Source organism: Camelus bactrianus, chromosome 20 (genome assembly GCF_048773025.1).
Source record: "Camelus bactrianus isolate YW-2024 breed Bactrian camel chromosome 20, ASM4877302v1, whole genome shotgun sequence".
NCBI classification, from domain to species: Eukaryota; Metazoa; Chordata; class Mammalia; order Artiodactyla; family Camelidae; genus Camelus; species Camelus bactrianus.
Genome location: NC_133558.1, coordinates 37719919 through 37736314, shown reverse-complemented (window position 1 = coordinate 37736314; position 16396 = coordinate 37719919). Strand labels below are relative to the sequence as shown.

The following is a 16396-nucleotide window of genomic DNA, read 5'->3' as shown; positions in this document are numbered from 1 at the left end:
CATGATCCCAGTCCTTCTACTCTCCATAGACAATCACAGTGTTGATCCTTACGTGCATCACTGTCGACTGCAAGCTTAAGAGCAGTAAGAAAACACCTATATCCCACTCTGGGGTTCTCCAGACAAAGAACACCTACTCTTACCTAAGGACATGCACTTACCTTAGCAAAAAGGTGATCCCTGTATTGCTGCTGAGTAACGAAATTTTTATAACACACTACACAGGCAAAGGAGCTGATGAAGGGTCCATGTAGCGTAATTGTTGGATCACACGGAGAGTGATCAAACCTGCTCCGCAAAGAGAGGCAACATCAGAACACCTGACAGTCCAGGGGCAGGACTGCGATGCTTCACCTGTTAAGCCACACACACACACACATACACACACTCCGAACTTCACACTTTCTACTGAAAAATTAAATAATGTTCTTTACATTCAAGAAATATAAAGCAGCTCCCATATGCCATGCAACGTCTTTAAACAGTGACCAACAGCTTCAGCTTTCATAAAAGTGCTCAAGATCCAATAAAACGGGTTTACGCAGTCTTGCCAAGCTGGTAACTCCCGCCTTGAAAACGGTAGAGCCGTCATCTTTTGCTTCTTGCCTTATCGCCCATAAAACTCACAGATAACTTTAAATGAACCACTGGAATAATAATCTCACGTCAAGACTGCTGGTACACGTCTATCTCCAAAGATGGCATTGATCCTTTTAATGTCACTTTAACCATTTAACAAATCTGTCATTTAAAACTGCCTCAAAGACTTATAAAAAATACTTAGAGCACAGTGTGCCACCCATTTATGTGCAGAACGCTGAAGCCCTTCTAGAAGGCTCTGTGGGTAGGGTTAGGCATAAGGAGGCTGAGACAGCTGTAAAAGAGAAGGCTTAGAGCCCCAAACTTTCAGTTCCCACCTCTGAACTAGCAGAGGGGAGGCTGAAGGAAAGGCTTTAATGGAAAGTTTAATGCCTTTAACACTGCCTTTCCTTGATATTTACCTTCTCAAGCTCTACCTCTCAAAAATTCAGTAAATTAATACGAAGGATTTCATAAAGAGGATATTTATTATTAATTTTGCTACATCTGGTTTGCCTCTAGCATTTGTTTTGTAATGCCGTATTAGCTTTCCTTAGACTAGACCAAATACCCATAAGTACTATGTGTCTCCTGAAATTTGCTAAATGCTAGATTTCTCTACAACTGATCCAAATGCACATTAAGGCAAAAGTCTGGTCAGAATTTTATGAGACATATTAGGATAGAATATCACTAGAATAATCTGACTTCAAGCTTTACAGAAAACCTAAGAAATGTAAACTAGAAAAAATTATAATAGCACAAAATGATGAGTTTGGGACATAAAGCTATAATCACAACGGCAGGGGTGCATCACGCTTTCATTTCACCGAAATCACTTTGTAACTCATTTCACCTTCAGCATCTCTATTCTGAATACCACGCTTACCTTTTCAAATGTCCTAAGAGAAGGTGCCCATTATCAAATTCCTTGTTACAGTGCATTATGGGACATGAAATTGGTTTCCCAGACACTCGTATTTGGCCTCCTCTTCGGAATGAACTTTTTGTTCCAGAATTAATTGTGCCTGCTTTGAGTCCTGCATCATTGGAATACAAATTCTTAAGTTTCTATTTCAGATACTTGTCCTTTGGACTGATAATCAAAATTATGAAAAATCAATGAAAAATAGGGTGCAGCATCAACTAGGTAATCCTAACTGTAATTACATCCTTACACAAGATACAGTACTTATAAGTAAATAGCTATTTAGACGAGGAAAGCCATTAACATCTCCAAGAACATTATCTTGAGGAAAACAACTGTTTCCTTAAGTTCAACAGCCAAGAAACATCAAAGGTGAAATATATTAGAAAATCAGTTGCTCTGCAGAACCCCTATCCCAGCCTGCCTTCTTTTCACTTCTATGAGCTGGCAAAGATCCCTCCTTCTCATTCTTATTTTCTCTTTTAACTATCTTAAACACATTATAAGGCTCAGTTATATTACAGAGGATCTGGGATCTCAATGTCAAACACTGTCAAACAATGTAGCCGGGAGGGGGAAGGAGCGGAGAAATATGGAAATAAGTGCTCGTGAATTCAATTCACAATGAATTAAAATACTCTGAATCAGTCTGGAGGCCAGAGACTAGGCCTGAAGGGACATATTACTGGCCCAACAACCATTCTAGACAAGACTTGAAAGTGAGATAAACAATTCTTAGCAGAGATCTTGCAGATAAAGCCTTACAGTTCTAGCCCATTTTCCCTCTTGGGAATCTTCCCAAATCTACAGATGCCCCAGAATTATCTCTGGAGGTGAGGCTCAGGGATGTATTTAAAACTCCAGGTGAATTCTGATGCAGCTAAGAATCATAATTTCGAAGTATCTTTTCTAATATAGGCCTGGAATGCCAAATGATTCTTTTGTTTAGCTGAATGACAATCACACTTGGAAACAAGTTCTAGGCCTCTCTTCTGTGTTTGTGTGCAAATGTTTATGGCCCATTCTGGTATCATAATCAACCAACACTTCAAGAGCATCTCTGTGCTAGGCCTTCTTTTTAGGCACTGACACTAAAAAGGATTAATAAGCCTTGGTCTCTGCCCCCACAGAGCATGTCAATCTAGTAGAAGAGACAGACATGTAAACATATCAATCCAACCTAACAGTGGGATTTATGGGGCTGTGGGATCAAAGACGGCTGAGCAACCAAACTCAGGCAGAATCAATAAACTGAGCAACCTCTAGTACTGTGGCTCACCCTACAGGCAAGACAGACAAGGAACGAGGAAAAAGTACTTAAAAGGAAGGATGGGGCAAGGTGGGAGTCTGCCAGGCACAAACACACTTGGGAGAGTAAGAAGGAAATATAGCTTCAGGAAGTACCCAGGTGTCAAAACTTCTACAAGTTACTGAATTATTTTAAAAGTGGCAATTTGATTCTATTCAAAGCCCTCAGAAAACTACAGAACAAGAAGACATCGAGGTTCAAAGCTGAGCATTGCATACATTGATATTTCTAGGACTTTTAACAATTAAACTTCCTGCTGGACTAAACCCACAGCTAGAGGTTGCTGTGGCTATGCCAAGCCTTTAAGGGCTCGGGGTGTTCTACAAGACAGGCAAGAAGAGCTGCCACGGTAGGACTGAACTACTGATTCTTAAACATTCTACCAAATTATCTGGTGAGAGGAAAATGCTCCACAGTGACTCTTCCAGGAATCTCAGGTCCACAAAGAGTTAGTGACGAAGAAGCTACCCAGGGCTTCAGAAGGGCCTCCCGTGTGGACACTTCAACAAAATTAAGGCTTTGTTAGCTTGTCACAGATTGCACTGACAAATAAACAAGTAAACGCTAATTCTTTTAATCTTAGGTTAAATTCCATTTCCTTAGAGAAGCCTTTCCTGACCGCAGATAACCTGTTACACACCCTCTCCTATGTCTGTTTGAACTACTTCATGTAATAACATGTACGAAACCTAGGAATGAATAAATAAACAATATCTAATCAGCTCAAGGATTACTTATACTCAAAATATACTTTTGCCAAAGTAGGAAGACAATTGGTAAAGGAGGCTCCCTATTAAGTATCACTGAAACTAAATTTCAACACTTTATATACTTACTAGCCACTGAATAGAACAGACATAATGCCTTAAGGCTTCAGACAAGCTCGGTAACCTCAGTGTCCCACTCTGATCTCTAAAGAATACCTGGCATTTTTAACCACTGGTCCACACACAGTCTTGCTGCTTCAGTATCAGAATGTCCTCGAATAAATTCCAATTCTTGTAACCCATGGGCATGCTGAAAATCGACTTTTTCCTAAAGATATTAAGAAAAAAATCAATTAACCTATGATTACTAACCTGGTTTCCTTAAGAAAATGATTTTGTCACATCAACGGTCAGAAAATACTGACAATTCTTTATTCCTGTAACTCCACTGCTAGAAATCTATCCTATCTTATCTAAAGAGGTAGGTCAAAACTAAGGTTCATGCTCTAAGAGGTTGATTCCAGTGACAGCTAACGTTTGCACAAAGTTCAAAACAGCTTAATCTCCAACAAGAGGGTACTGTGTGCACATAAGAGGGTGCAGTTGGTATGTGCATTTCATGAAAGTCATTAGAAACACTAACCAATGTTTTCAATGAAGTAGGAATATACTTTTGATATCAAGTAGGTTATCAATATTAAACAAATGGGGCCAAATATAAACAAAGATTATTTCAAGATGAAACCCTATCTGCAGTGAAGGAAAAAGGCAGAAAATAAATATGATAAATGTCAACGGCTACCTATGGAATGCAAATATGAATGATTATTTTCAATTTTAAACTTTCATGCATTTTTTCAAAGTCTCCATATTATAGTGTAAAGCACACAAGAGCCTGTTAAATATTTGTTCGGTGAATAGTGCTAAAAAGAGCAGACACGCAGTAGCATTTAACATGTGCCAGAAGAACGCATCCACTGCCATCTATACCAAGGGGTGGCAAACTTTTCCCATAAAGGGCCAGGCAGCAAATATCTCAGGCTTTGCACCCCATATAGTCTCTTTCACAACTACTCAACTCTGCTGCTGCAGCACGAAAGCAGCCACAGATAAGATGCCAACAAATGGGCATGGCTATGTTCCAATAAAGCTTTATTTAGAGAAACAGGCAGTGGGCCAGTGCCAAGCACTAAGCCAGATGCTCTAGACTGTTTCAGTCTCTAAATCCATCCAGCTATGTTATCTATAAATCTACCTGCATACTCTCTAACCGTGTTGTATATAATAACTGACACTTATGAACCACTTACCATGTGCCAGGCACTATTCTAAAAGCATTTCAGATTTAATTCTCACAATAATTCTATGAGATAGGTACCCAGTATTGTTCCCATTTTATGACGGTAAAACTGAGGCACAGGACAGTCAAATAAAGTGCACCAGGATAAATAATAATGCCAGGATTTAAATGTTCGTTCTCCAATCTGATTCTAGAATCCATGCACTTAAGCAGTACACCATAGTGTATCTCAAAAAGGTTGTTACATTTGTAAAAAGAAATCACAAAGCCACAAACACTGGATTTGCAAGATAGAGGCCAGAATACTGAATGGCCTCGTCAGCAATACAACAGGATCTTCTATCAGGAAGGGGAAAGAAGAGAGACAGCAAAAGTCACGACTTTAACCTGAAAAAAATCTTCTACACAACATTGTTCTAAGTATGGCCATAGAATAGTAATTCTCAAAGCTGTTAGTATGCATTATATACATTTTTTAAAATTCTCTGTAATAAAGTTAAGTAAATATAGAAACACTGGTTTCAATACAGAGTTTAAAGAGTTCCTTCAGCGCAGGACTTCCAAAGCCTTAAAGCTAATGTACATGTGATTTTCCACGCAGTTTGAGTATACAGTATCTCAACTTGATAAGTCATCAAATACTTCTTTTCTCTCAAAGTGCATCCTACAGGATCAGTGTTCTGAATAACATGCTATGGGAAAGAAAATGAGTTTATCTAAAGAAAGCAATATAGCAAGCCTCTGGTAGACTATAAAGACATTTTCTTATCTACAAAATTAAACCCTCTATCAAAGTTCTTTACAAAAATCTATCACAATAAAAACCCTTAAATTAGACAAAATATAACTGAGATTAAATATTACTGCATGCCAGCCAATAGCTTATTTAATTTTAAACTACTGCCAGTAATTAAAAATATACAATTTTTTAAAAGAAGTTCTCTGGCATTTCTTAGAATTGGGACTCTGTGGCTACACGTAGTCAATGCTCAAAAAACATCTGCTGGCTGAAATTACCCCCAAAGTAACCACTACTCCCCTCTACACACAGCTATTTCCACACACTTTAAGGGGACACCCCTTCTTACAAGTCATCTTGACTCCTGGAATATCAGTAAGCCGAGCTGGTCACTGCTCAACCAGTCAAGCACAACATACTTCCTCTGAAAGTGATTTATCCTGTGAAGGCTTTAATGACTGTTTTCTTTAAATCCTTTCCATCAGAAAAGGTGGACAATCCACTTTAATAGTGCGAAACCAACAATTCACAAAGGCCTAGGAGAGTTGGAAGACATTTTGCACTGTATCTATTTTAGTCACAGTCAACACCTACTAGAATTCCTCAAGAATTAGTTTTATTTCAGTTTCATTGTCTTCCTTTCTAGCTAGTTTGCTTTGTTTTTGTTTTCTGTCATCTAGTTTTTTGGGGGGGGGTTAATTTTTTTATTTTTTAACAACTTTATTGTGGTATCTGTCATCTAGTTTTAAAAAACAAGTTTAGAGAGAGAACCAGATAAGAAAAAAAATCATGAATACAGCAAGCAATGAGCTAAAGCATCTGTGTGAGTCAGTTTCTCCCTTAGAAAAGAACAAAATCTAGTGAATTTACTGTTTACGACTGGTTAAACAAGAACTTCCTAATTTCAAAAAACTTTCTTCAGTGCTAAGGTAAAGTCTTTAATACACTGAATGAACACTTACATGGGTGAAATCTGAACTGCTGCAGGTGAAAAAATGTTACCTGTCACATCAGCAAGCAGAAGATGCTGCGGCCATCAGGCCATCGGCCACTACAGCCACCCCCTCAGTGAGCCCAGAGGGCTCGCAGGATGGAGACAGGCTGTGCGCCGCCAAGCCCGCGGCCTCTGCAGCCACCCCCAACACTGCGCCCAGAGGGGACTCAGGAGAAAGAACAGGGTACCGCACGTCACAGTAGTGACTTCAGTGAGCCCAGACTCTTACATCTCCCCATACGTAGCCTTGAGATGTCTGGCTTTCTTTAATAACTATAATCTTTTGCTGTTCTGACTACTTGGTTTTTGTCGCAAAACTCCTATATATCCTGGCTCCTCTCTTACGTCTTCAGAACAGTCCCTCAGGGTTATCCGAGAGGCTGCCTCCTGGGCATGCAGTCCTCAAGTCCACCGAATAAAACATAACTCTCAACTTTTAGGCTGTGCGTCTTTTTCAGTCGAGACCACCCCTGAAAAAAACCCTAGCTGTCAGAGTGACTGTAAGATTCTGAACTCATCGCAAAAGCTTCATTCCCTATGTGGCCGTTAACGCTGCCTGGGAAAAGAAGTCAGCAGCATCACTGAGGAAATCTGCAGAAAAAGACAGCTTGCAAAGCACTTCTCTCTCAAAGAGATTTTCCCCACGACCCATAAACAGCACACTTCACACAGTTTTGGAAAAGAATCTTCCTTAAAACTGAGTAGTGCTTCTGCCAGGAAAAAAATAATCCCTTTAAAAAAAAAATCACTAACGTATTATGCATTTTAAACATATGATTAGAATACTATGCTCTAATTTAATTGGTATTACATAAGGTTAAAAGTCCCCAAACAAACCTACTTCTGAATTTAAAGATTAATGTATTCCATATCAGATTAGAGACACTAAAACAGAGGCTGCAGAAACACATAAATTCCTTCATAATAACCAATGGAACAAGGAATCAAAAACATAGATGGTAAAATTGTGCCATGACTTCTATTTCCATTTTTAAGCTCCCCCCAAGGAAGCTTTCTTTACCTAGCTTGCGGACATTCTACTCCTAATGGACACTTGTCGGTATTAGGGGAGTTCTTTAAGATAATTTTATTTGGTGTCTTGTAAAGCAAGTCAAGCTTTTAAAAGATTTATATCAGGCAAGATTCTAAATCAGGCTTCCTTGTCCACACAGCAGCTCTTCTACAACCCTGATTCAATAATCTGAAGAGACAGGTGAGAGCGAAAGTGGTCCGGCTTTATTCAGCAGAAAACAGTCTTTCACCAGCTGTATCTACAAAAGCCCTGATAAACTTGTGATAAAGTACCAGACACCCTTAACTGCTCATCAGCTTAAGAAATCCCATGATTTCTAATTCCCCAAAATAGAGTCCACTCAATTCTATTTTTCCTTTGTCTCTATTCGTATATAACCAGAATCCAACAAACTAAGAACAGATGTAAAAAGCTACCATGAATTGCTACTAAATCGGCGACCTAGAGTTCATGGTGAACTTGGATTCAATTATACATTTTTTGATTACACAAGTTTCTCCTTAACTTTGTATAAACAATTCTGTAATTTGGTAAAAGACCAATTAAAAACAGCCAAGTACCCTGAATGCTCTGTTCTTCTCTTCTTTCTGCTGCTTCTCCACTTCGACATGGCGGGCTAGACGAGCCAGGGTTAAAGCAACTTTGTCCTTCTGATGGTCGATGTGGTCTTTATGCGCAACATTACCCTACAATTGGAAAAAACAATTTTCACTCCTTTTAGCTAACAAATTAGCTTTGGGATAGCATATATCCACTTACCAAAGAGCTACGGTGCTGAAGAATCATTTATTTTTATCATCATCAAATTTCTAAGAACCTGTCTTATGTGTTTTATATTCTGCGTGGTATTTTGTAGGTCAGCCAATCAGCCATCATTTCTGGTTTTCAAATCTAGATAAACTGTTTACCACCATTATTTACTGTATAGTCATCTGGATATTGAAAAGTCTGGCACTGCTTTGCCCTGAGCCTATATGGTACTGCCAAGCTATTAGTCCAGCCCCCAAAAGGTCTCATGGCACCCACACCCTTGGCTCTGGCTTTTCGGCAATGCCTGGACAGTATTTACGTAAGAGAAATTCTTGATTAAAAGGAACAGGAGGAGAAGAAACGTAACCATTTTGAAATACGCCAGAGCATTCTGTTCTTAACAACGCCTGTCCTCACGAGAAACTACTTCACAAGAACCTAACCGAACTGGCTCAAGACAAACAGGCAATTTCAGGCCACTCCAGCCATCCGTGCCCCGTGAGAGGAAGGACTGAGACGCTCTGGTGAAGCTCCCAGTCCAGGGTGCAGGCTCTCCACGACTGAGACCTTGTCACACAGAACACCACCACTTTTGCAGACCTGACCACGACATTACTAAAGGCTCATCAAGCACACTTCCTTCTACCTGGTACAGCATGTCCACCTGTCAACGAAAAAATCACAGGGATACCAACGGGCAAAACACAGTCAGAAGTGTCAGGGCGAGCACAGAATGACAAGCCAGGCAGGGATGCAGGACTCATCAGGCCAGGAATTAAAAACTACCATGATTAATACGCTAAGGCCTCTAAGGGAAAAAGCTGACCTCAGGCAAGAATAGATGTGTAACGAGACAGAAATCCTAAGAAGAACCAGAAGGTAATCAGAGATCAAAACCACTACAACAGAAATGAACAGTGCCTTTGAAGGCTCACTAGCAGACTGCGCACCACTGAGGAAAGAGTCACTGTGCCTGAGGATGTGTCCACAGAAACCGCAAAACCAAAAAAGAAAAAAGAAAAAACGCTGAAAAAAACAGAATATCCAAGAACAGTTACAAAAGATGTAGCACATACATAATGAGAACACCAGGAGATGACAGAGTCAAAGCAACAGAATACCTGTTTCCCCAAATCAGTGCCAGACATCAAACCACAAATCAATCAAGGAAGAAATAAAACCTTCTTTCTTTGCAGATGACAATCATCTTCCTAACAAAAACAACATGCAAATAAAGCAAACAGCAGTCACGGGTGAAGTAACCTGTGTAAGGAGATATTTACAGCAGCTTTATTCATAATCGCCAAAACTTGGGAGCAATCAAAATATCCTTTAGCAGGCGAATGGAAAAATAAACTGTGTACATCCAGATGATGGAGTATTATTCAGTGCTAAAAAGAAATGAGAGGGGTATATAGCTCAGTGGTAGACCATGTGCTTAGCATGCACAAAGTCCTGGGTTCAATCCCTAGTACCTTCATTAAAAAAAAAAGAAAGAAAGAAATGAGCTACCAAGCCATGAAAAGACATGGAGGAAAACCTAAATACATTATTACTAAATGAAGTCAGTCAATCTGAAAAGGCTACATTCTGTATGATTCTAATTATATGACATCTTGGAAAAGACAAAACTATGGTGACAGTAAAAAAAAAAAGATCAGTGGTTGCCAGGGGTGAGGGAAGTGGGAGGGATGAACGGGCAGAGCACAGAGGATTTTTAGGGCAGGAAAGCTATTCTGTATGACACTATAAAGTGGCTACATGTCACTACACATCTGTCCAAACCCACAGAATGTACACCACCAAGAGTGAACCCTGATGTAAACTATGGACTTTGGGTGATAATGTGTCACCATAGGTTCACTGATTATAACACATGTATCACTGTGCTGGGGGAAGCTGATAATGGGGGAAGCTCTACATGTGTAGGGGGAGGAGATATATGGGAAATCTCTTCCTCTCCGTTTTGTCTAGAACCTACAACTTTTCTAAAAAGTAAGCCTTACTGAATTTGTTTTTCAACTAGGAAGACTGGGTTACTAGCTAAAATATGACTCTTTGGGCAAATCAGTCATATATGTACAACCCAAATTTCATCTAAAGTGGGTAGAGTTGCAAATCAAGCAGCAGGTGTGATTTTGCAAGTACACAGAAGGTCCACTGAAGTGAGCACATGTAACAAGGCCCAACTGGTATTTTTAGTAGTACAAGGCTACGTCCTTGCAGTAACGGATGCTCGCAGGATCACTGTGGGTAGAAGCAGTCCCAAACTAACTTTCTGACCACTTGGCCAGCCTATACCACTGCACCAGGTAGGAAGTAGCATTCTACTAACTTCAAAATGCCCTTTCACAAGTCATAGGGCAATGCAGCTTATTAAAAATGACACTCATAAAAAGCTATCTGAGCTCTGATCCTTTAGAATAGGCAAGTTCATCTGTTTTAAAAGCAAATTAAATTTACTCTTTACTCTTTGGGAAGATAAAAAAATCAGTATCTATTTCTTTTGGGGTTTTTTTGGGGGGGGGTAGCTAGGTTCATTTATTTATTATTATTTTTTTAATGGAGGTGCTGGGGAATGAACCCAGGACCTTGTGCATGCTAAGCGTGTGCTCTACCACTGAGCTATCCCCTTCTCCCCATATCTCTCTATTTAAAATGTAGTTACTACCCTGAGAAGGAAGTTCAGAGTAGATTCAAAAAACTTTTTTTATTTAACAAAATTAGTAACATTTAAACACAGGCCTAGAGTGTGTTAGTTTTCCTGACAGAGGTGACTTTTTTTAAAGTTTTAAATGCTAGCAAAAGTCATGCTTGGAAGGCCAGGTAAACCAAGGTCATATTGACACATGAGATAGACAAGGTACAGACCAGGGCTTACCTACAAAGTACATTGTTTTGTCACCACAACGTGAATATTCTGGAGACAGGGGGAAGGCGATGTTCTGGATTAACTAAAGTAATCCTAATCCAGGAAGGAACCTTGAATCAATGGTTCCACCATCATTTTCCCTTTTCCTAGGCCACAATAAAACTGCCATTCTGAGTGCCTCCTGAAGTTGTGCTCATATAGGAAGACTTTACAGGATATTTATTCCTCTTAAAGTTTACATTAAAGTACAAGTAGTGATTCTCTAATTTATAGTGTAAATTATAAATAAACTCTGGACACAAAGTTAAATGAAAATGTCAGAAATACAGCGATTATGCACCCAAAGGGAAAATTTTTTTGTAATCCACTAGCCACAACATATAAGTATGTTCCTAAAACTTTACTCCCTTCAAACTATACACATAGCTAGGGAGATAAATTATTCAGCCCTTTAACCAACATTTAAACTTTTGTTTGGATCTCTTCAACTTTATTCTAAAATTATTCTCCAGACCTAAAATTTTACCTTTTGAAGGTCAAGTAAGTATAAGTCGTTTGTATTATTGTCTGTTAAAATTCTTTTTCTTATATTTAGCTATCAGTAGCCTGTTATCTTTTATTTAACTGTATAGTCACATCAACAACACATTTATGTTGTTTCCAACTAATTCCACTGATGTGTTTATTAACTTTCAAGACTTTGAAGGGCTCAAAAAACCTAAGAGCCCTGATGCTGAAAACAAACAGCAATTAGAATTGTGTTTGGGCTCCTTCTCCTTCCCCTCTAGGGGAGTTAGTTTCCATTTTCTTCTAAGGAAAAAAAGAAAAAAAGAATTCTGGTTACTGATCTTGAAAGTAGATTACTTAGATCTGGGAGACAATCTGTTGGGAGCAGATGAAAAGAAATGGTAACTAGAGAAAGGAGGAACTTTGACTTTGAAAACTTTGCCATTTAAAAATGACAAAATTGAAGTATTTTAAATAAGAATGTTTTTTCTTAAAGAGGGGGGAAAAAAAGCAAGTGCGGTGGCAGAGTGATATTCATTTAATATTTTCCCATCACAACCTTGGGTCTGGGGATCAAAGTTGCTGGGTAAAGCCAGCATTAGTAAGAAGTTATCTGTGAACACTCACTCTCTCCAGAAAGCCAAGTCCCCTGGACTTCTATCGTTAGTGATCCAAAATGACTTGGCCTCTAGATCTTACTGACACATTCCTCTGTGGTTCTGGGAGAACACACTGGCACTGAAAGGCAGAGGGATCATTGATATTAAAATGCCATGTTAGGGATTTTACCCACTGGGTCAGAGGCCTTATTTTGCATGGAAGTTTAACAAGTAATTCAAAGAATCAATGTGTTCAGAAACAAATTTTAACTTATCAGAACACAAGCAGGGAAATACTTACTGCAGAGCCAAAAGCTATGGTATTGTCAGGAACATGGGCAGAAAATGAACTGATTTCAGGCTGGATGAAAATCTCTTAAATGCTTCCCGTAGAACTAAGATGAAAAGGGGCCACGGCAGTCTTAGGTTTGGGCATTTCCACCATCCTGTTAGTGCCACAGTGCTGAACTGTGATTTAATGTGAAATCACAAAATTCCAGGGCTCTTCCTAGGGTGGATTTGCCACTCTCTCCCAAAGCCTCTAGTCTGAATAAGGATTCAGGCCCTTGAGCTTTTCTAAGAAAGGTCAGCCTTTCAGGTGTGTAACTTCTCAAGTTAGAAATGGACTGGCTCTCAACGCAAGGACAATGGGCTTTCAGTTTCATTTAGAATGTTAGCAGCTGTGGGATCTTCAGTCACCCTTCTTGAAGCACTTGCTGTCATCACCCTGGATTAACTTCTAGGGAGACAGAGGTCTCTATTTGCCAGTATTTTAGATCACTCTCTGCATCAGTTTTTCTTCCACGCCCAGCCACTCCCATTGAGGAACTTGTGTGGGGTCATAACATAATTAAGGAGAAAGTTGTAAAGCCAGAAAAGGTTAAAAAGTAGATTCGAGTTTCAGTCCTTATGAAAAAAAAAAAGTTTTAACTAAAATGATGGTTTTTTTAAATGGGAACCAGAGGTATGATTCCAATGACACAGTCCAACATACAAATCCCATGGGTAATCAGGAGTTAGAAGGTTACAGAATGAGGGTCACACTGGGTCCAGGAAGGAAAACTGTTCCAGAACCTCAGGAGCCAGGTCTCTCTTCCTGCAGTCTGGGTCTCTCTTCCTGCAGTCCTGTCTGTGTTCATCCCTGGACAATAGGCAACTCTTGTATTTTCAAGTATACTCCACATTTTTATTTAAATCTTGAGGTGAAACACGTACAAAGCAAATTTGGGTTGTGTCCTAGAACGGGCAGTCAGATTATAGACACTGGTTAAATCTGAGTGCACATATCCACGGAAAGTAAGCTTATACCAGAGAAAGGAAGAAAGAACTGTTTTATTCTAGAGGACAATGTGTATCTTTTAATGGAGCTTCATACAGTTACAGCAAAAATCCCAAGTCTAGAAATATGCAACTTGGGCAGGAAAGGAAGAGCACTTTCTTATACTATCTAATCCAAAACAGTGGGATTCAGTGGGTCTCTACAGTTGGGGGCTGGTGTAGCGCAGAGGAAAGTCTGATACAGGATTCCCTTGTTTTATCAAGTAAGGGCATTTTTTAAAAGGAACTAGTATCAATGGTCAGCATTGTGTCTTTTCATTTCACATGAACGAACACACAAACTTAAGCTATACTTCAAAATTTCCCTTAGGGGTCTCATAACACTAGTTGCCCTGTTCTGATTTTTCTTTTTTTTTTTCTTTTTTTTGCTACAGACCAATAACCACTTCAAACTTGAAATCAGTTCAGCTGAACTTGAAATAAGTTCTGACCGTGAACTCCCAATCCTGATCATAAAGGTCAGCAGGAAGCACAGCCAAAGAGAATTCCACTATTCGGGCAAAACCTCCCACAGTAATTAATACTTTCATATACTAATCAAGCTGATGAGCTAACCAAGATTTCCTGGAAACTACTAAAATCTCTAACATTGCTATTAAACTATGATCCGTTACGTGAACTATAAAATAAATGCATGCAAAATCATTAGACAGGGGAATTAATGACATGGCACAAAATCCCACTCACCAATAAAGCTATAATCTGTATCTATTTCAATGTCTTTTTTCCCTATCACTTATATTTGTTTTTAAGTGAAAATGATCCCGTTTTTAATTAAAATATTTAAGTAAAATCTAGAAGGCTATAAATCAACATGTTAACACTAGTTATTTGTCTAGAGTTTTTTCCTGTTTTAATCTCTATTTTCTAACATCTACAATCAAAATATGTAGTAAAATTGTTAATAAAACTTCACTTACTAATAACAAGACTGTATAAAGTGTTGACCTCAGTCCTCTGAGAACATAATGGACTTGGTTGAAATCACTACGTCATGCCTTATAAAAATATAAGTTTAATGTCTATCCTTCATAAAAGCAGATGTAAATTTTGTATCTAAAAGGAACATAATCTATTAGTAAATTGTATTAACTTTTTCCGTCCAGGTTTTTTCTCTAGAAATGCAATGATTAGATTGCATTATTCCCCAAATCTAACAGAAACAGATATCAATCAAGAATTAGGGCAAGTCATTTTCAGTTCAAGAAGCTTAATGGCTCCTGGAAAAGGATTTTTACAGTTTTGATGTCAAACACCACTTCAACTTTGAAGCACTTAGCTAATACATATAAATAAGTATTTTTCTTTAATTTTTCTTTAATATATGCTTTAAAAAAAAACCCAAACCATGTGTATGACTTGTATTTTAAAGTGTATTTCAAATATTCAAAGTACATTTAGTCAAATTAAAAGTTGAGACTTAAAAATATTAGTTTATTCAGCTTTGACCTGACCTTCCTCTTTTCCTGTTTGCAATATAAATAAAGCAAGATTCTTAGCTTTTCCAATCACAATGGTAATTCCTCAATATTAACAGATTTACTCAAAAGTTAATTATGTTCCAAAAGAAATTTTTACTAGACCCTGAATTTCTGTTCACCTGACTAGTCTCAGATGAATGCATACTCAGAACTGACTTCACAGGTGGACTTCCTTTTAAAGTTCACCTACAAATGACTACTTCTTGAACCATTCACTCTCAACCCTGAAATGTATTATGGTTTAGGAAGCCAAGTACCATACGCTTGCCAATCCCACTTTGTAGTTAAGGACTGGCTTGGTATCGAATGCTGAGAAAACTAGCTATGAACTGTTCTGTAAAACTTCCCTAAGAAGGTCTCATGAATAAATTTTCTCAAATATTAAATACAAGCAGGTCTTTCACTTCAAGGGACCCTTCTCTCATCTCCTCACCCACAAGTTGAGTTTCTAAGTTACTTCTTATTGCCCTAACTGGCTAAATAGTTTCCTAGAAATATTTGCCATGATCACATGAAAGGAAATGCAGAATTAAGAGTCTATCTGCTTTTGTAAAGCAATTTCCAGAAACACAATACTAGTATATATTATAATAGCCGTGGCACTGGACTACTCTGCGGCTTTTTTATGATGAGCAAATGATGTAAATTTTTAAATCATTAATCTCAAAAAAAGCACTCTAGTTCTTAAAGAACAAAATGATCAACTTTGACTTTTTCCACAGAATTACTTTATTAGAAATACGGCTGTAGTCACTGAACTTCCCTGTGAAGGGGAATCACTCTGCTCCATCTACCACACAGGGCGACAGAAGCTACGAGGAAGCACCTGTGAGAATAGTTACTACCCAGAGGCGATCAAAACCAAGTTCCCAAACTGACTCACCAAAGGCTTTTTTTTTTTTAACCAAAGGCATTTTTTTGGCTACTGAAAAAGCCAGTAATAAAAGATGAAGTCTGTAGGCGGGCAGGGTGGGGGAGAACAGGAGACCAGGACGTGGGATCACACAGAACCACCTCAGGCAGGGGCTTGTTGTTCCTCCCTCTCCTGAAGGTCAGCTGGCACTGACGGGTCAGAGGGGCACCCACTGGAGGGGGATCAGTTCCTCCATCATCTTTACCGGCTACATAAGGCATCCCAAGTTCAAAGAAAGCTCAGTGGTGCCACCAACTGTGAAAGTGGAATGAAGTGACTCTGCCAGTCAGCACAGCATCCATCTGACGAATGCACCTGGTCTGATGAGGCTTCCTCAAACGACTGCC

The 16396-nt window shown here is 38.9% G+C and overlaps 1 protein-coding gene across 4 annotated transcripts in view; it reads right to left on the bottom strand.

Annotated features, from left to right (window-relative positions):
- Positions 1–16396, bottom strand: part of ZNF451 (zinc finger protein 451) — a 72879-nt gene that overhangs the window by 36530 nt on the left and 19953 nt on the right. For all 4 annotated transcript variants that reach the window (XM_074348975.1, XM_074348978.1, XM_074348977.1 and 1 more), the window contains exons 4-7: positions 8150–8275; positions 3740–3851; positions 1469–1619; positions 162–288 (exon numbers count right to left, since the gene is read on the bottom strand). In XM_074348975.1, the coding sequence (XP_074205076.1) occupies positions 162–288; positions 1469–1619; positions 3740–3851; positions 8150–8275 (516 nt within the window). The remainder of the gene's footprint in view (positions 1–161; positions 289–1468; positions 1620–3739; positions 3852–8149; positions 8276–16396) is intronic.